The following is a 19,846-nucleotide window of genomic DNA, read 5'->3' as shown; positions in this document are numbered from 1 at the left end:
ACCTCCCTCAACCTGCTGGTCACACTCTTCTTAATGTACCACGTGATACTGTTGGCCTTCTTGGCCACAAGGGCACATTGTTGACTCATGGTCAACCTGTTGTCAACCAGAACTCCCAAGTCCTTCTCTGCAATACTGCTTTCCAGCAGGTCAACTCCTAACCTGTACTGGTGCCTGGGATTATTCCTGCCCAGGTGCAGGACCCTATACTTGCCCTTTTCAAGCAATTGCTAGGGGAAATCCCATGGGCAAGGATGCTTCAAAGTAAAGGGGCCCAAGATAGTTGGTTAGTATTCAGGGACTGCTTCTTCTAAGCTCAAGATCAGAGCATTCTGACATGTAGGAAGTCAAGGAAGGGAGCCAGGAGACCTATGTGGTTAAACAGGGAGCTGCTGGGTAAGCTCAAGTGGAAGAGTAGAGTTTACAGATCATGAAAGAAGGGGCTGGCCACTTGGGAAGAATATAAGGCCATTGTCAGAGGATGCGGGGAAGCAACTAGGAAAGCTAAGGCCTCCTTAGAACTAAACCTGACGAGAGGGGTCAAGGACAACAGAAAGAGCTTTTTCAAATACATGGCAGATAAAACTAACACTAGAGGCAATCAATGTAGACCCACTGATCAATGAGATGGGTGCCCTGGTGACAGAAGATACAGAGAAGGCAGAGTTACTTAATGCCTTCTTTGTCTCTGTCTACACTGCCAGAAGCTTTCCTGAGGAGCCCCATGCCCCTGAGGCCCCAGAGGAAGGCAAGACAATGGAGGAGTTTGCCTCAGTTGATAAAGACTGGGTGAGGGACCAATTAAGCAATCTGGATATCCATAAATTCCAGATGGGATGCAGCTGCGGGTGCTGAGGGAGCTGGCTGAGGTCATTGCTAAGCTGCTCTCCATCATCTTTGCCAAGTCTTAGGAAACAGGAGAGATACCTGAGGACTGGAGGAAAACAAATGTCGCTCCAGTCTTCAAAAAGGTCAAGAAGGAGGACCCAGGTAACTATAGACCGGTCAGCCTCACCTCCATCCCTGGGAAGGTGATGGAACAACTTATCCTTGGTGCCATCTCAAGGCATATCAAGAATAAGAGAGTCACTAAGGGCAGTCAACATGGCTTCACCAAGGGGACGATCGGATATTGAGGTGGACTGTGAACTCGCTGAAGGAAAGAAGCCAGAGAGTTGCAGTCAATGGGGCAGAGTCTAGTTGGAGGCCTGTATCTAGTGGAGTCCCTCAAGGGTTGCTACTGGGACCAATAGTATTCAATATATTCATCAGCGACTTGAATGAGGGAATAGAGTGCACTGTCAGCAGGTTTGCTGATAACACCAAACTGGGAGGAGTGGCTGACATGCCAGAAGGCTGTGCTGCCATCCAGCAAGACCTGGACAGGCTGGAGAGTTGGGCAGGAAAAATGTAATGAAATATAACAAGGGAAACTGTAGAGTCTTGCATCTGGGCAAGATCAGCTCCAGGTTCCAGTATAAGTTGGGGTATGACCTGTTAGAGAGCAGCGTAAGGGAAAGGGATCTAGGGGTCCTGGTGGACAGCAGGATGACCATGAGCCAGCACTGTGTCCTTGTGGCCAGGAAGGCCAGTGGCATCCTGGGGTGTATTAGAAGGTGTGTGGTTAGTAGGTCGTGAGAGGTTCTCCTCCCCCTCTACTCTGCCCTGGTGAGACCACATCTGGAATATTGTGTCCAGTTCTGGGCCCCTAGTTCAGGAAGGACAGGGAACTGCTGGAGAGTGTCCAGCATAGGGTAACAAAGATGATTAAGGGAGGGGAGCATCTCCCTTATGAGGAAAGGCTGAGGGAGCTGGGTCTCTTTAGCTTGGAGGAGGCTGAGGGGTGACCTCATTAATGTTTATAAGTATGTGAAGGGTGAGTGTCACGAGGATGGTGCCAGGCTCTTCTTTGTGACAACCAATGATAACACAAGGGGCAATGGGTGCAAACTGGAACACAGGAGGTTTCACTGAAATATGAGAAGAAACTTCTTCACGGTGAGGGTGACAGAACACTGGAACAGGCTGCCCAGGGGGGTTGTGGAGTCCCCTTCTATGGAGACATTCAAAACCCAACTGGATGCATTCCTGTGTAACCTCATTCCTGCTCTGGCGGGGGGATTGGATCAGATGATCTTTCAAGGTCCCTTCCAATCTCTAACATTTTGTGATTCTGTGATTGTTGAACTTCGTTAGGTTCTTCTCTGCTGAGTCCTCCAGTCTGTCCAGGTCTCGCTGACTGGCAGCACAGTCTTCTGGTGAGTCAACCCTTCCACCCAGTTTGGTATCATCAGCAAAACTGCTGAAGGTGCACCCAGTCTCTTCATGCAGGTCATTGACGAACAGGTTGATCAGGACTTGACCTAATACTGATCACTGGGGAACCGCCCTAACTACAGGCCTTCAGCCAGACTCTGCACCATTGATCACAACCCTCTGAGAATAGGAGGTGGAATTTAATTCCTTCACAACCAACTCAGGCGATCCCTAAACTTTGGAAGGAGGATTCAAAATGCATCATCACTTACCTATAATATGTGTGCTCTCAGCCTTGAGGAGTTTCCTTACGTGGTATCCCAGCCTATGGGGGTGAGCCCCCAGCTGAAGACCTGCTGCTTCATGAATGCGGTGGAACTGGCTCAAAGTGGCCCCCTGCAAGACTACACTTATACCCTAGGTTGAATCTGATCTGTAGTCATATATGATCAGTGGTCTAGAAACTTCTCTGGACCAAGGTATTTCATTGGCTAAGGGCCCTGTCTGTCAACTAAGGCGTGTATGTGAGCATAGGCAACATGCAAGGTTTACCAGTCAATAAATTTCTGGAGTTGTTGAAGGTGGGGGAGAGGAGTACACCTGGCACAACAGGTCTGGTTCCAATGAAACATTATATTCCCTTGTGATTTCATGCTGTGTTGATAGTGCTAGGAAGAAACACATATTGACTTTCTGCAAGTTTACCCTTCTCAAAAAATGTCACCTAATTTCCTAATTTTAGTTTTAGATTTAGGTTGTGGTTGAACTCAATGATCCTGAGAGTCTCTTCCAACCAAAATGATTCTATGACTCTCCTTCTGTCAGTGTGGGAGTACCACACATTCACTGGCACATGTTTCTCCCAGCAAAGGAATGAAACACATCTTATTTTTCACATTTAACTCAGAATTTTTGTTGCTGTTGTTGCCATGCAGTTTGTCAGCAAGCATAATCTCCTGGCAGGAGGAGACAAGCAAGTAAGATAAAGAGCAATATGCTTTGCTTGTAGCCTTAAACCTTTTGGTTTAAGCATCTTCAACCTGTCCTATTGCTGGTGAAAACAATAAAAGTGCAAAGGCATAACACATTAAGTCTTACTGCACAGGAAAGCAATAAATAAATTACAAGGGATGACCTCCAGTACTAATTGCCCTATTAACAGCAGTTTTCAAATTCAAAAGTAGGTGGAAACTACTGAATGCTAAGAAACTCTTAACAAGATTTCACAGCACCAGAGAATCAGATCTGAAATCAGACTTTTTAGCTTATAATTGCTATAGCCATGCAATAGGCTAGGCAGAACATGACTTCAGGATTCAAGTCCTTCTTGGTGACAGTCCTGAATTCTTTCATCAGATCCACAGCCTTCATGTCCAGCTATTCCTGTGAGTTGTGTTGGGCACTGTAATAACTTGGAGGTCCTACAAATTCCAGGGTGTTGTAGATGACTTATTCAGGAGTCATTACTGATGGGAGGCATTCCCCTGTGCCTCCTCTCCAACTTTTTCAAAGGCTCACCTCTAGACTTGGGCCAGAGCTGAAGAGAGAATGATTTAGTGAAAGAGCAGTGATTAAGAACCATGAGGAGACTAAAGTCTCTCCACTCGACAACATGCCTGATCTTACACTTTGATGTCAAACAGTCCAGTCAAGAAAAGCCTCTGCTAAGTGTGAGATCTGGATGTTGTTCTTCACCCTGAAGAGCTACAGAGGTGTTGTTTTGCCACAGAATTATGTGAACTGATGGAAACCAGAAGTTTTCCTGAGGTTTTCATGGGTCTTTGAAATAATCCGCATAGAAAAAAAATGTTTTTAAAAGTATGTTTCAGGTTTTCATCAGAATATAAGGTGGGAGAGAACTCCCCTGTACATTTCATTGCAACAACGAACAACCTACAATAGCATCACTGGATGTATTGAGAAAAAAAAAAAAAAAAAAAAAGTCTTGTTATTTATGTAGTAATCAAATTTTGTGCTAATTCTGCCTTTCAGTGGGTCTGAAGAGTCCGAAGTGTGAGTCACATGTAAACAGACTAGAGCAGTAGAGAGTTCCTAGAGTGTAACAAGGGTATGTAGGTTAAAAGATAAGCGCTTGGTCTTCCAGAGCTGTTCTCATTCCACTCCCACACTTTCCTTCTGACCCCTTGTGTTGGTGCAAGGCCTGAGTGCTCTGGCAGCTTGGTCACCATCCTGCTGTGTGTTAGTCCTGTGAGCGCAGGCAGGGACAGGCAATGGGCACTGCTGTGACACAGCTGGCCTCAGAACAGCCTTTGCAGATAGAAAGGTGATCTCCTCAGGGCAAGACTGGAAGTTTTAATTCTTCTTCCAAACCTTCCCTCAAGAACATGCCCACAAACGTGGCCACAGATTCAAACACCAGTGTATAGATAAACAGTGTGCGTGTGCAGGGCTGGCACACAGCAGTGTCCTCTCACAGCCAGGCCTCCTGCCAGAAAACCCAAACAAAAACCCAAACAAAAAACAAACCATGTTTTATTTAAATGTGTAAAGTACTTGGAAGGGAAAAAGATTACATTTTACTATGGCAATACAGGCAGAATATACCATAACAAGCTCATTCATTGTAATGAATTCAGGCTACTTTTTCCAGCCTCCTAATCCACTCAGTCACACAAGTCTTTGGGAGAGGCTTACCATCAGTTTCTCTAGGGGACTCCACACTACAGATTAATTTCAGTCAGATTTGCTGTCCTGTTTCTGTATGTCAAACTCAGAAGCAGAGCATCATCTTACCACCAGGGGAGATAGGGAAAATATGGCAAAACTTCTCATGCACTAAGACATTCTGTCATGGGTTAAGTAAAAGTAGCCTGATGGAACATCTGATCCTATGACAAAAACCAGGCTGTCTGCCTTAACTTTATCCCAGATATGGCTCATCACTGGGATGAGAAGCCTAAAGCAGCAGAGACTGAAAGGGATATGATTGATAGTAATAAAATGCCATTTCCAGACAAAGCTTTCTATTTCAAGTTCTTCTCAATCCAGTCTTTGAAGGGAAGAGCTTTGGTGTAGCCACTGTAGAGTTCTAGACTGCAAGTTTTATCATAACCCCAGCTCACTAATCCCATCAGGTGCCACCTTAGCTCAGGAGATGCTTTTCCTGGCAAAGTTATGGCCGCAATCCCACCAGTCTCAGCAGGGCAGATATTAGAAAAGGCTGTGTGGTCTTGTTTGGCACAGAACATGCTGTCAGTGACACTGACTTGTATCCCATTATCTTCATACTGTTGCTCACACAACAGTGAGTCCACCATCTGAACAGCTCCCATGCGGATTGTGTCATTCTTGTATCCGGGATCTTTAATGTCAGCCAATACCTTCCAGCCAGTAACCATTATTTTTAAGTACTCTGCGGATGAAGTCAAGTCATGAGAAGATGACAAGCAAATGGGTTGAACACGACTGCTGATTCTGGCTTTGTCCAAGAGTTTTATGATAGCTATGTCAGAATCAAGTAATATAGGGTCATAATTGGGATGCACTATGATGGCAGAAATCTAGGGACGAAACAGAGTAGGAGGAATTGTAGAGTTAATAGCAATGGCAAGTCAGCAGCACTCTCCATACTACTATAATGCATGTTAGTTTATTTGGCATACTTAATCTCTAATCTCTACCCTTCACTCACCATCACTCTTATTTCACCATAGTGCTCACTGAAATGAGAAACATGTGAAAAGATCAAGCATCTTCTGACTTTTTTTTTTGGCTTGGGTTTCAGGACAGTTTTTATTGCATGAAACTCTTTGTAATGAAAAGTAGTCAAGGATATTTTCAGGAAAATGAGAAGTTAATGTGCAGTTCAAGTTTTTCTACTGTTTACTGAAAAGATTTTACTTGTTTACCTGTTGTGTCATCTTAAGCGTGTAGATTTTGAAGGCCCACTCCCCTTTTGAATTAAAATATTATCTTCTTATTTAAATTCAACCATCTTCCCACCAAAAAATACGTTACATAATGTTGGGGCCAAACCTTTACTGCTAGGTACCTTGATGAAACACTACAAGAACAGATAGGATTCCTAAAAGGAAAATTCGTAAAAAAATAATATATTTCCTTACAGGAAAATCTGAAAAATCTGGAATTACAGAAAGAAGCTGTAAATAGGGGGAGGGAAAAAGAATCAAATTAACTATGATTTTTTGTATAAAATCCATTAATTAACTCACATACACCCACTCCAGAAAAAAACACACAGACAAAATTGCTGTATTTCTCCTCATTTTGACTTCAACCTTTCCAGTTCTACTTGAAAAAAACAAACCCCTCTGGTGAGCCTGAGGTGCTATTTTTTGAGCTGGAGTCAGACATAAACTTATTTTGAGTTTAGAGCTATACATCCTTGAGGCTGAGATGTGAAATGTGCTCATGGCATCAAAGCAGCATCTAGAGCACAAGTGTTTCCCTCATAAATTATACTGATCGCTTTTGACAGCAGCTGGCATCTCTTTCTACCTTTTTTTTTTTTTTTTTTTTTTTTCCTGACAATATCACTCAAGTATGACTCATGGAACCTGAGCTGTTTTCTTAGTGATCTGTGTTAGGCAGTGAACATATGAGATGGACAGTGACAGGGGAATTTCATAAACTACATACGGCATGTGCCCTCCTTGTGCCATGAAAGTCCTATCAGTTGGGTCTTTAGATACACATTTCAAAGAACAGTGTGTAAAACAACAAAGGTTAAGCTTTTTCTCCCTGTACAAGACAGATGTGATCAGCATTTGTCTTTGCTCATCATTTTCTGCTCCCACAAGACTTACCCGCAGGTTCTGGATGGTCTTTTCATCCCTGTCATCATCTCTGTAGAATTTCCCCAGAACTACCTTGAGCTCTGCTGTCTTGAGCACAATGATCTTGCCAAGGTCAGTGACACAGTGAGCTGCCACCACCACAGTGCGCTCATTCACCAGGGCCCCGCTGCAGATAAGGATCCAGCCTCCTTTCTGGAGACTGTTCTCCTTCACCCCATTGGCCATCCGATAGATTGCAGCTTGCCAGGGCCACCTGATAGAGGTCACTGTCTTCTGAAGAGTGATGTTTTCTGCTTTTCCACAGACTGAGGAAACACGAACACAATATGTACACAACAGCTATGAGGCCCTGGAATTAGACAGGCAAGCAGCTGATGCTGCTGATGAAGACTCTTCTGGGAAGGCAGGTTCCTCTAGGCAACCTAAACCCCACATGAAACCCAACAAACCCATTAGAATCACACACATAAAGAGAAAAATAATGGTAACTGTCATAGGTGACTCCCTTCTGAAAGGAACAGAAGGCTCAATATGCCAACCCAACCCAACCCACAGGAAAGTCTGCTGCCTCCCTGGGACCAGGGTAAGATATGCTACTCAACATCTCCCCAGGCTGGTAAAGGTCTCCTGACCATTACCCACTGTTGGTCATTAATATTGGCAGAGAAGAGGTAGGAAAAAGAAGTCTTAATACAATCAAAAGGAATTTCAGAGCTTTGGGGCAGCTGATTAATTGTTAAGGTGTTTTCTTTTTTTTTCATCCATCCTTTCAGTAGCACACAGGAATATAGAATGGAACAGGCAGGCCCAACTAATTAATACATGGCTCCATGACCAGTGTCATCAACGGGATGGAAATTTGGGTTTTTTGATCATGGGATGGTCAGTTCTTCGCCACATCTTCTGACATCCAGTGAGATGCACCTCACACAGAAGGGAAAAGGGTGTTTGCTCAGGGGCTAGCAAGGCTGATTGATAGGAGTTTAAACTAATTTGGAAGGGGAAGGGGACAGTACCAGGCCAGTCAGTGGTGAGCAGTGGGATGGCACACCAAAGCTTGAGGAGACACATGACAGTGAGATTCTTCAAACTGTCCCACGAGGTGAAGGGCACAATCAACCACAGTTGAAGTGCTGCTACACTGATGCACGTAGCACAAGGAAAAAGCAAGATGAATTAGAAGCCTTGGCCCGGTCCCAGGGATATGATATAACTGGCATTAGGGAAACCTGGTGGGATGAGTCCTGTAACTGGTGTGCCAGGATCGATGGCTACAGGCTATTCAGAAGTGATAGGCAGGGTAGGAGAGGTGGGGTGGTGGCACTGTATGTAGCGGAGGGGCTGGAATGCATGGAGCTGGCAGTTTGCCATGGCAAAGTTGAGAGCCTCTGGGTAAGGATTAAGGGACAGAAAAATAAAGCAGAAGTCATTGTGGGTGTCTACTGTAGGCCACCCAGCCAGGTTGACAACTCTGGGGAGTTATTCTCTAAGGAACTAAGCAAAGCCTCCAAGTCATCTGCCCTTGTCCTTATGGGGGACTTCAACTTGGCAGATGACAACTGGGAATATCACACAGCTGGCACCAACAGGTCCAAAAGATTCCTAAAGCATCTGGACAATAACTTCTTGGTACAGGTACCAAGGGAACTGACCAGGAAAGGTGCCTTCCTAGAATTGGTACTCAATAACAGAGAGGGTCTTATGGAAGAAGTGGCAATTGGTAGCTGCCTTGGCCACGGTGACCACAAAGCAGTCAGGTACAAAATCTGTGCTAATAGTAGGAAAACTGCCAGCAAGGCCTAAACTCTAGATAGGAGAAGAGCAGACTTCAGGTTGCTCAGAGAACTACTTAGTAAGATTCTCTGGGAAGAAGCTTTTGAAGGTGCTGGGGCCCATCAGTGTTGGTCACTTTTTAAGTACCACCTACCAAAAGCACAGGACCAGGCAATTCCAAAATGCTCAAAATCTAGCAGGTAAGGCATAAATCCAGCTTAGTTGAGCAGGGATCTTCTTCTTGAAATACGGTGAAAAAAGAAATTATACAGTCAGTGGAAGCAAGGTCAGGCATCATGGGAGGACTACAGAGATGCTGCTCACCACTGTAGGGAAGGAATTCGTGTGGCCAGAGCTCAGTTAGAATTGAAGCTGGCCAGTACTGTGAAGGACAATAAAAAAAGGCTTTTTTTGATATGTTAATGGCAAAAGGCAAACCAGAAATAACATTGGCCCATTACTCGATGAGCATGGTCACCTTATTAACAGGGATATAAACAAAGCAGGGATATTTAATGCTTTTTTCACCTCGGTCTTCAACACTGAAGATGGACTGGAGGGCGCCCATAGCCCTAGGCTAGCGAACCATAGCTGCATGAACAATAAACTCCTAGTCAATCTAGAACTTGTACAGGATTTGGTACTCCAGCTAGATCCCTACAAGTCAATGGGGCCTGATGGGATTCATCCAAGGGTACTTAAAGAGCTGGCTGATGTCATAGCAAGATCTCTCTGGGATTTTTCAATGCTCCTGGGAATCTGGAGAGGTCCCTGATGACTGGAAGCTGACAAGCATCCCAGTCTACAAGAAGGGCAACAGGGATCTGTGGCAGGATGCATACTCCCCTGTCTCACCCTCCCTCCTTCAGTATGGAAGGAGTAGGCACATCTCCCTCTCTGCTGTTTGAGGCTAACAGCTTCTTTTGTTTGGCCTCAGAGCACCCTGGCCAGGGCCATTAGGAGAAGGGAGTGTCGAGGCGCCAGTGAGCCGCTGGGTGCCTGCGGCCAGTGTGGGGGATGTTTGGAGGCTTCAGGAGCACCCCACAGCCAGTGTGGGGGTGCAGAGAAGCTTCTGGAATGCCTACAGTCAGATCTGATCAGCCTATAAAAATACGGGACTCTCATCGAGACTCCACCCATTGTTGTGGGTCTCTCGGAGCACGAGCAAGATGCTGCCGCCGACAGCCCTCTCCCCAGGATGGAGATTCCGCTTGCCTTGCCACCACGGGCGTGAGTAAAAGGACCCTCGCAGGATTGCGAGTGTATTTACTCTCCATGCACATATGCACATGTAATTGGCTGACGGGCTGGGCTCAAAAGGTTCTATTAAATGGGGTTATGTCATGCTGGTGACTAGTCACTAACGGGGTTCCATAGGGATCCATCTTAGGGCCAGTACTCTTTAATATCTTCGTAAATGACTTAGACACAGGACTTGGGGGAATACTAAGTAAGTTTGCCAGTGACACAAAAGAGGAACTTCTGAGAGATCTGGACAAATTGGGGACCTAGACAATCACCAGCCGCATGAAGCACGCGTAAAATTAATCCTCGCATAATCGTGGGTGTATTTTCCTCCCGTGCTTCCACGTAAGCACGTGTAACTTTCCGTGCACATTTGCACATGTAACTTTCTGTGCTCAATACAAGCATGTGTATAAATTATTTCCTCGCACAATCGCAAGTGTATTTTCCTCCCGTGCTTCCACATAAGCATGTGTAATATTCTGTGCACATTTGCACATGTAAGTAAATTAACCCTCACAGGATTGCGAGTGTATTATAAATTTACCCTCGCAGAATCGCGAGTGTACTAACTTTCCGTACTCACTACGAGTATGTGTATCTCTTTAAAAATAATCCTGCACTGTGTTCAGGCAAGTGTGTACTCCTACCGGACCCAGAGACGGTTCTGACATTGTTTTGGTGAAGCCATGTGCGTGCACTCTGTGGACCACCTGTTGTATTAGTTTCTGCCCCTTAATAATTTTCCTCAACTGATATCCGAACCTGTATTTAAGTCACTTTTGGAGTGCTGAAACCCTGTTTCTCACTGGTTTAATGAAAGTTGTTTTGGACCCTGTTGTCCCTTAAACTAACCTCGGGGTGCCTCCGTGACAGGATCACTGTGGCAACTACAGCCAATCAAGGAAGGTGATTATCCTGCTCTATTCTGCACTGGTGCAGACTCCCCTGGAGTGCTGATTGCAGTTCAGGGCATCACAGTATAAAAAGACATAAAGGTACTAGAGAGTGTCCAGAAGAAGGCTGCAAATTTAGTGAAGGGTTTGGACAGGAAGCCATATGAGAAGTGGCTAAAGCCACTTGGTTTCTTGAGCCTGGAGGAGACTGAGGGGAGACCTCATCACGGTCTACAGCTTCGTCACAAGGGGAGGAGGAAGGGTAGGTGCTGATCTCTTCTCTCTGGTGATCAATGACAGAACCCAAGGGAATGGGAGGAAAATGTGCCAGGGGAGGTTTAGGTTGGACATTAGGGAAAGCTTCTTCACCCAGAGGATTGTGGAGCATGGGAACAGGCTCCCCAGGGAGGTAGTCACAGCCCCTAGCCTGGTAGTATTCAAGAAGAGTGGTAATCAATGCTGCGGAGTCTAGTTGGAGGCCAGTATCTAGTGGAGTGCCTCAGGGGTCAGTACTGGGGCCAATATTATTCAATATATTCATTAACAATTTGGACGAGGGAATTGAGTGTGCTATCACCAAGTTTGCTGATGACACTAAGCTGGGAGGAGTGGCTGACACACCAGAAGGCTGTGCTGCCATCCAGCAGGACCTGGACAGGCTGGAGAGTTGGGCGGGGAATAACCTAATGAAATTTAACAATGGCAAGTGTAGAGTCCTGCATCTGGGCAGGAGCAACCCCAGGTTTCAGCATAGGTTGGGAAATTACATATTAGAGAGCAGTGTAGGGGAAAGGGACCTGGGGGTCCTGGTGGACAACAGGATGACCATGAGCCAGCACTGTGCCCTTGTGGCCAGGAAGGCCAATGGCATCCTGGGGTGTATTACAAGAGGGGTGGTTAGTAGATCGAGAGAGGTCCTCCTTCCCCTCTACTCCGCCCTGGTGAGACCCCGTCTGGAATATTGTGTCCAGTTCTGGGCCCCTCAGTTCAAGAAGGACAAGGAACTGCTGGAGAGGGTCCAGCATAGGGCAACAAGGATGATTAAGGGAGTGGAGCCACCTCCCTTATGAAGAAAGGCTGTGGGAGCTGGGTCTCTTTAGTTTGGAGAAGAGGAGACTGAGGGGTGACCTTATTAATGTTTATAAATATATAAAGGATGAGTGCCATGAGGATGGAGCCAGGCTCTTCTCGGTGGCAAATGATGATAGGACAAGGGGTAATGGGATCAAGCTGAAACACAAGAGGTTCCACTTAAATTTGAGAAAAAACTTCTTTTCAGTGAGGGTGACAGAGCACTGGAACAGGCTGCCCAGGGACATTGTGGAGCCTCCTTCTCTGGAGACATTCAAAACCCGCCTGGACATATTCCTGTGCGACCTCACCTAGGCGTTCCTGCTCCAGCAGGGGGATTGGACTAGATGATCTATTGAAGTCCCTTCCAATCTCAAACATACTGTGCTACTGTGATACTGTGAAGAGACTATACAACACCATCAGACACATGGTGTGAACCGTGGAGTTGTTCTGTGCAGGGACAGGAGTTGGACTTGATGATCCTTGTGGGTCCCTTCCAACTCAGGGCATTCTGTAATTCTGTGATTCTATGAACCAAAAATGAGGTACACCTTTCCCCCACCAATGAATCTGAATTTCACTCTTGATTCTTAATTAGCATGTGCTAAAGGCAGCCAAACTGCTAAGGTTAGCATGAGAGACCGCTTTCTAATTAACCTCTGTCTCCAACCTGCAAAATTTTAATATGATCATTTTATACAGCTTTTAAAAAACACCTTTCAATTTTTCTGTTTTTATCTGAATTCTTGGCTGAAGTAGGAATGTGGATTTAGCACTTGAGCAGGTGAATTTTCATGACAACCTTATCAAGCTGCACTATAATGAGATGACTGTATAAAGAAATGGAAAGAACACCCCTGATTCTTGCTTATAATAAAACACCATAAAGCTAGCTGTGCACTAAAACTCACTCTTAGGCAGTCACAGAGTAATTATAAGGTACTCTCCTAGAGCTGACCTTAGCACAGATGAGTTCATGCCCATGAGAAAAAACTCGTCTTACAACAAGAACCTTGAAGCAAACGCATCTATGTCAACAGCCATCCTGGGGAAAAGAAAAAGCTCTGCTGTCTTCTAGGAATACATTACTCAGGCTCAGAACTGGGGTAAAATCTCCTGTATCAGGAAAGGTTTACTTCAGTATAAAGGTTACATCATCTGGTCACATTTTTTAGTTAGTCTCCCTTAGAACTTTTTTTTTTTTTTCCTGGAATCTAGTGTGCGCATGTCCATAGTGAAAATGATTGAATGAAATACTTTTCAATACATGACATCATCTCAAAGCAAAACCACAAACAAGAATTCTCAACATTTGCTTGATGTTAGCACCTACTTTTCACAATTTGCCTGATGTCAGTAGTGGCTTGTACCAAATCTTGTGATGTTCCTACCCTGACTTTGTGCACTAGTTTTGGATGAGATTTTATCTAGACTTACAGTTTGCAATATGAACCCTTCCTTAGCAGGGCATGTTAAAGGAAGAGCCTATTTTAAATGCAGACTCTGCATTCTATTGCTTAAACTTCTATGCTTCTGTTAGCTGTGTGCTGAAGTATAGAGGTGAAAGAAAAATCACATTTGCAGTAAATAATACAGGAAAACATGAGGTGATAGTAGGAAAATATTTTCAAATCAGGAAAGAAACTCACTACACATTTTGTTCAGTAAAAGACTAGAAAAATTGATGGCAAATTACAGTGCTGAAAGCTTGATCCCTTTACCATCAACTGGACAAGTTCTACTGATGGATAAAAAGAGCCTTAAAGCTTTATTGCTCCTATTTCCCAGCTGGAAGCATAGGCAGCCTACACCAATGGCACTCTCTAATTATCTAACAGGAATACACATCCTGTTCCCCTATTCCCTCAGAGATGTATGAATTTCTTTTTCCCTTGGAGACTCACTTGGAATACACACAGGGGCTCTCCCACTCCATTTTCCTGTCTTCAAACAAGTCCTCCTGCTGCTACCCAGGCGGCGGTAGAAAGGAGAAATGCACTCATACTGAAGCTGAGTGTGCAGATGCTGGTACCCTGGGGGCAGGTCTCCAAATGGCAGTGCTGGCTTCTTGGTTGGGTAGATTTCAAGCTTTTGCTTGATGACTGCAGATGAGTAAAGCTGATGCAAAGGTGTTTCCCTGTTTCAAGGTACAAAGAACACAAGATAATAATAATAATAATAATGATAATGATAATGATAATGATAATAATAGCAATCATTTTAGCATTATCATCAGCTGTGTTAAGTATCATTTAAAAGCATGTGAAGTTTGCATGTGAAAGAATAAGGCAAAAATGTAATTCCAACATACTTTAGCCATACTCCCATTTACTCCCATCCCAGCTATTTAATTTATATTTATATGCATACATGCATACATAAATACAGGTACGTTTATAAATTTTCTGTTTGTGTCTCTTTTTTTTTCATTTCACTGTTTCCAGATTGCAACTAGTTGCCTCTAAGTGTGGAACAGTTCTTGCCATTCACAAAAAGACTGAGATACCATGTTTTTAAATAAAGAAATTACACTGGAAGTTGGCATTGCTGTAACTAATTCTCACTAGAGAGGAGTTAGGCACATATTTTCTCTAGTGAAGATTTTAACAGGCAGTATTAGGAATCAATTCAGGTTAAATCATGTTGATAAAGTTGCTTGATTTAGCAATTAACAGAGATAATTGCCTTACCACAGAGATTTCATAATTGCAATAATCACTAAGCTTACATTTAGATTTTGTACTGATTAGCTGAAACATGGCATATAATTAAAAAAAATAAATATTTGCACCAGCCTAGATATGGGCCATAAGCTTGACTACAGTCATCTTCATCATTTAGAATGTGTCCCTTGTTCTAATGCTTAAAAGTGTGTATCTACAGAAAAAAAAAAAAAAACAAAAACCAAAAACCAAACAAACCTGTTTACATCTGAAAAATTCAGCAGGAAATTAATTACCCTTGAGATTTCTGGTACTTTCTGCATCCAGAAAAGCCATAGGAATTTTTTTTTTTCATGTGGTAATTTCATTTTTGATTACAGAGAAAGACAGACTGCCTCCATCATATAGAATCTGTGAGGTGATACATAACAGCACTCAAGAAAAGTGCAATTATTAAGAACAAGACCAATGGCAAGTTTCTTGCATTTTGGAAGACGGATGAGAGCTGCTGTGCTCATGCTTAGTCTGCCAGGGTTCCATTCCCTACTCACATGTGAACTTGCAATATTGCATAATGCACACTTTATCTCACTATTAATCTATAAAATAGAGATCCTACTTCAAGAGAGAAAAGCAATCCACAAACATGAGATGCCATCATGATGCTATGGAGGTGGGGGCATGTATGTGCTCTTATAAACTGGTGTTAATATCTGAAACATTTACCATAAAACGACCTGTGTTCAAAAGTTAATTGAGAAATTTAAGCAGGAGGCTCCTAATGGCTTCTCAGTGTTGTCTCTACAATCATACATAACAGAGCTGGACAGTGGGAGAGTATTTGGGAAGTAAGTGCTTGCCTTGTTCCTAAAGTCTTCCCTAGGCATCTGCTACTGGCCATTGCCAGAGTCAGGATATGGCTTGAGCTGGAACTTTATTCTGACCTGGTATGACTGTTCTTAAGACCAAAGATGAGGACAGTTCTTGCACTATATCTAAAAAGAAATGAATGGTGTACTGCAAAAAAAACCTCAACCCCAAGATGAGAAATTACTACTTGGACAAAAATGAACCTGAACAATTCAGCATAACTAATTCAGATTGGGTTTATTTCAAGAAATCAGCAGAAGGGTAAGCTCAGATAGGGTATGATCTTTCATTTCTTCCTCTGCTCCTACTCTACTTCCTCCTCTTCCCCATGCCCATCCCAAACCCAAATTTATATCACTGGTGCTATATTGTTTTTGATGGTGAAACTTACTGGGAGCAGATTGCATTGCTATACACCCTTCTCTCGTATGCTCTCCCCACTTATTTCTTCCCTAAAATGGCACGTGTTCATATTTTAAGATACATCATTAGCCCCAATGAACTGTTCTCAGACTGTTCTTGTAGCTTGTCACAAGCTTACAAGCCTAATTCCAGCATTGTCCAGTACTTCGAACATCTCTAATGTCCATTGCTTCCTGGTTGCTTCCAGCAGCTTGTAAACTGTGCTTAATCAGGCCTCCCCTCACAGCAGCTCTCATTGCTTGGTCATCTAGGGGAGCTGTAGGAATGGCTGCTCAGGCAGGCTAAACACACAGGGTGGAAAAGAGAGGAGGGGAAAAGCAATCACATTTTTTTCTTCAAGCTGTAGTTGAGATATTGCATTCTTACCTTGACTGAACCTGCATTGGAAGCACTTTCTGCCTCACCAGGTCAGACATCTTAGGCTCTTTGCAGGCTAGAAAAAATACAATGTTGCACAGTACTTTTCCACATTCACAGCTCAAGGGTTATGTTTTATACACATTTCCACTCCTCTCACTAGATAGAGTGGACTGAAAAGAGGCAGTAATTATACGCATTAAGATAAAGACAGGCCCTGAAACCTAAAGCACTGGAAAAATACTTCCTCACAGATTGCCAGATCCATCCTGTTTACAAGAGTGGAAGCAACTGAGCATCTTCTGTACTGGCACTTCCAGCCATTGAAGGAAATGTGTCCATTAGTGTGTCTGAATTTCAGATTTACACCACTACAGCTGATGGTTTGAAAACTGAACAAGCTTTTGCAACAATGGAATTACATAAAAAAATACTTAATTTCCACCTCTGTAGCCACACACAGCTAATCCCAGTGACTGGACAAACAGAGCAAGGCTGCAGGATATTACAGACTTCTAAAAGTCTGCTTGCTTGTGCACCCATTGGAAGGAGGTGGAGACTCTGATTCAGAAGAAAACTTCCGAGTTACCTGAACATGCACAAAATAACAGAAGGGAGATCCAGAGTTTCTAGTGTTGCATATTCAGTTTATTTAAGAGCAGGATAAAATATTCGGGTCTATCAGTTCTAATGATTGCCAGTATTTCCTTCTTGCTGCACACAGTGGTAGAAAAGGAATCTTGCATGATGGATTTTATGCCTGAGCACTTGTATTCTGTGGGATTTAACAATATGTAGCTCTTAGTGATTACTGTACATGTTAACCTTTATGTCACTATCAAAGTTAACATGACGAAGTTAAAGATGCTTTCCCCATATTATTATCATCAATAAAGATGCTTTCCACAGATGATTAGACACCTCAGGGAGAGAATATTTCCATCTGAAATAACAGAATAAAGCAAATTCTGCAGGGCACAGACATATTTCCTTATATTATCATTACTTCTGTTAAAAAACAAATCCAAAAAAACAATTGCTTAGGGAAAATGAATTTGGCAGCTCCCCAGCACAAATTTATTCATCCATTCAAAATTTTAGACATGCTTAGAGTAGCTTCAGGTCAACAGCAAAATTCCCTTTCTAGCAAAGTATTTAAAGATGTGTGTCAGTGTTTTAATGAATACAGATAGTTTAGGCATGTCCTCAAATAGTTTTCTGAACCAAACCTTCAAGACTGTAATCTACAGGCTTGGCCTTTCTACAATCATCACTGGTCCCATTGACTTAAAAGTATTCTGAAAAGTGAGCTGGGCCCTATGATGAGGCAGTTATTTCCTTCTATTTCAGTTCCCTCCTGATCTTCCTTGATGTTGGTCTTACACAGGTTTGATCCTAGAATGAGGGTAATAAGTGCCTTAGGGAACATTTCATTCCATTTTAAAGATGGAAACATCTTCTGGAATCACTGATGTCTTCTTTAGCTGATTTTATCAGCCAGTAGAGCTGCCAAACTACCACTCTCAGTATCAGGTGTCAGTCAGATGGCTTATTCTTAGAAAAAAATATTGTTTGGCAAGTGTAAATTATATAAAATGAACTCCAGTAAAACCATAGCAGCTTTTGTGAGTTGTGGTAAAAAATTGTATACTACCTTTTATGCAGATTGGCTGCTTCCCTGACCATTCTCCATCATCTTGGCAAGTCCTCTGTTCATTCCCACTAAGAACATATGAGTTGTTACAAAAGAAAGCAATGACTGTGCCAATTTTTGCATAGCGTCCATTCAAGAGCCCAGTGTCTTCCACTACTCTTCTGTAGCCATTGAGGGGTCCACCAGGATCTGAGCAGTTTTTTTCATCTAGAACTAATAACAGGGGGAAAAAATAGTAACCATATTATCAAGTTCACGGCATTATTTTCACCCATCAGATTGTTCAACATTTTGTTCACATGTTACTATACAATCTACACTTTACTAAAGATGCCTTTTCAAGACCCATCTGGGATCTCTGTCTTCAGAAAGATCTGTAATATACAGATATCTGTTTATAATACTTTAGTCTACATTGAAAGCATAAGATTCTCAAATTGTTAAAAAGACCTTAAAACATAAATGACAATCCTGAAAAAGAACCTTGACTTTACATGATGTTAATGTCCTATTATCATTAGCAGGGCTACTTCAAGAGCATAGAAGGATGCACTTGAGCTATTTGCAGGAAACAGGCCCTTGGCATTCTTTTCCCTTTTCTGTGTTTTCAATACTTCGCTGGACTTGGATAATAAAACTAGACAACTGAATTTTCTTTTATGTTTGGTTGCAATTTGGTTTCTTAGTACTGAGAGATCACAATAATCCAGGGAAATGGAGGAATGTAAAGAGAACATACCTACATATATATATACACACACTTATTGGTACTAAAAGCTCACTATGGAAAGCTTACTCATGCCAGGTTCTGCCTATAAAACCTCTTTTACTTCCTTCTTCCCAATATTTCTCCCTTCTTTTTATTTGTTTTTGGTTTTGTGGTTTTGGTTTGTTTGTTTGTTTGTTTCTCTCAATAAGCTTGAATATTTGGCCTAAATCTGGATGACAGTATTTCCTATGTGGTCCTAATAAATGCTTTTCCCTATATTTTTCACTCCTCTGCTTTTTCTATTTAGCAGCTGAAACGTTACTTTTTTTTTCTTTGGATTTTATCTAAGTTTTCTTGTCAGGCTAACAGTAACATGCAATTCTGTTTAATTCCTCTATTTAATGTCTCATTTGATGATAACCAGTGAACAGCTAGTTTAGGCAGCTACCATTGGTGCTGCCCTGCTTATAGACGGTCAAGAAGACTGAGACATATCAATTCACACAGTATCACAGTATCACAGCATGTTTGGGATTGGAAGGGACCTCAAAAGATCATCTAGTCCAATCTCCCTACTGGAGCAGGAATGTCTAGGTGAGGTCTCACAGGAACATGTCCAGGTGGGTTTTGAATATCTCTAGAGAAGGAGACTCCACAACCTCCCTGGGCATCCTGTTCCAATGCTCTGTCACCCTCACTGAGAAGAAGTTTTTTCTCAAATTTAAGTGGAACCTCTTGTGTTCCAGCTTGATCCCATTACCCCTTGTCCTATCATTGTTTGCCACTGAGAAGAGCCTGGCTCCATCCTCATGGCACTCACCCTTTATATATTTATAAACATTAATAAGGTCACCCCTCAGTCTCCTCTTCTCCAAACTAAAGAGACCCAGCTCCCTCAGCCTTTCTTCATAAGGGAGGTGCTCCACTCCCTTAATCATCTTGGTTGCCCTATGCTGGACCCTCTCCAGCATTTCCCTGTCCTTCTTGAACTGAGGGGCCCAGAACTGGACACAATATTCCAGACGGGGTCTCACCAGGGCGGAGTAGAGGGGAAGGAGGACCTCTCTCGATCTACTAACCACCCCCCTTCTAATACACCCCAGGATGCCATTGGCCTTCCTGGCCACAAGGGCACAGTGCTGGCTCAT

General features: G+C 43.1%; 1 protein-coding gene across 2 annotated transcripts in view; it reads right to left on the bottom strand.

Annotated features, from left to right (window-relative positions):
* Positions 1-5,240: 5,240 nt before the first annotated feature.
* The window catches only part of PAMR1 (peptidase domain containing associated with muscle regeneration 1), a gene marked incomplete at both ends in the record, with an annotated part of 81,759 nt that continues 67,153 nt past the window's right edge, over positions 5,241-19,846 (bottom strand). For both annotated transcript variants that reach the window (XM_080345596.1, XM_080345597.1), the window contains 5 exons: positions 5,241-5,777; positions 7,044-7,339; positions 13,927-14,159; positions 16,345-16,411; positions 17,990-18,202. In XM_080345596.1, coding sequence (XP_080201722.1) covers positions 5,241-5,777; positions 7,044-7,339; positions 13,927-14,159; positions 16,345-16,411; positions 17,990-18,202 — 1,346 coding nt within the window. The remainder of the gene's footprint in view (positions 5,778-7,043; positions 7,340-13,926; positions 14,160-16,344; positions 16,412-17,989; positions 18,203-19,846) is intronic.

This window comes from Nesoenas mayeri, assembly GCF_963082525.1.
Source record: "Nesoenas mayeri genome assembly, chromosome: 5".
Lineage (NCBI taxonomy): Eukaryota > Metazoa > Chordata > Aves > Columbiformes > Columbidae > Nesoenas > Nesoenas mayeri.
Note: the sequence above shows the minus strand (reverse complement) of the source record. Positions and strands in the feature narration are given on the sequence as shown.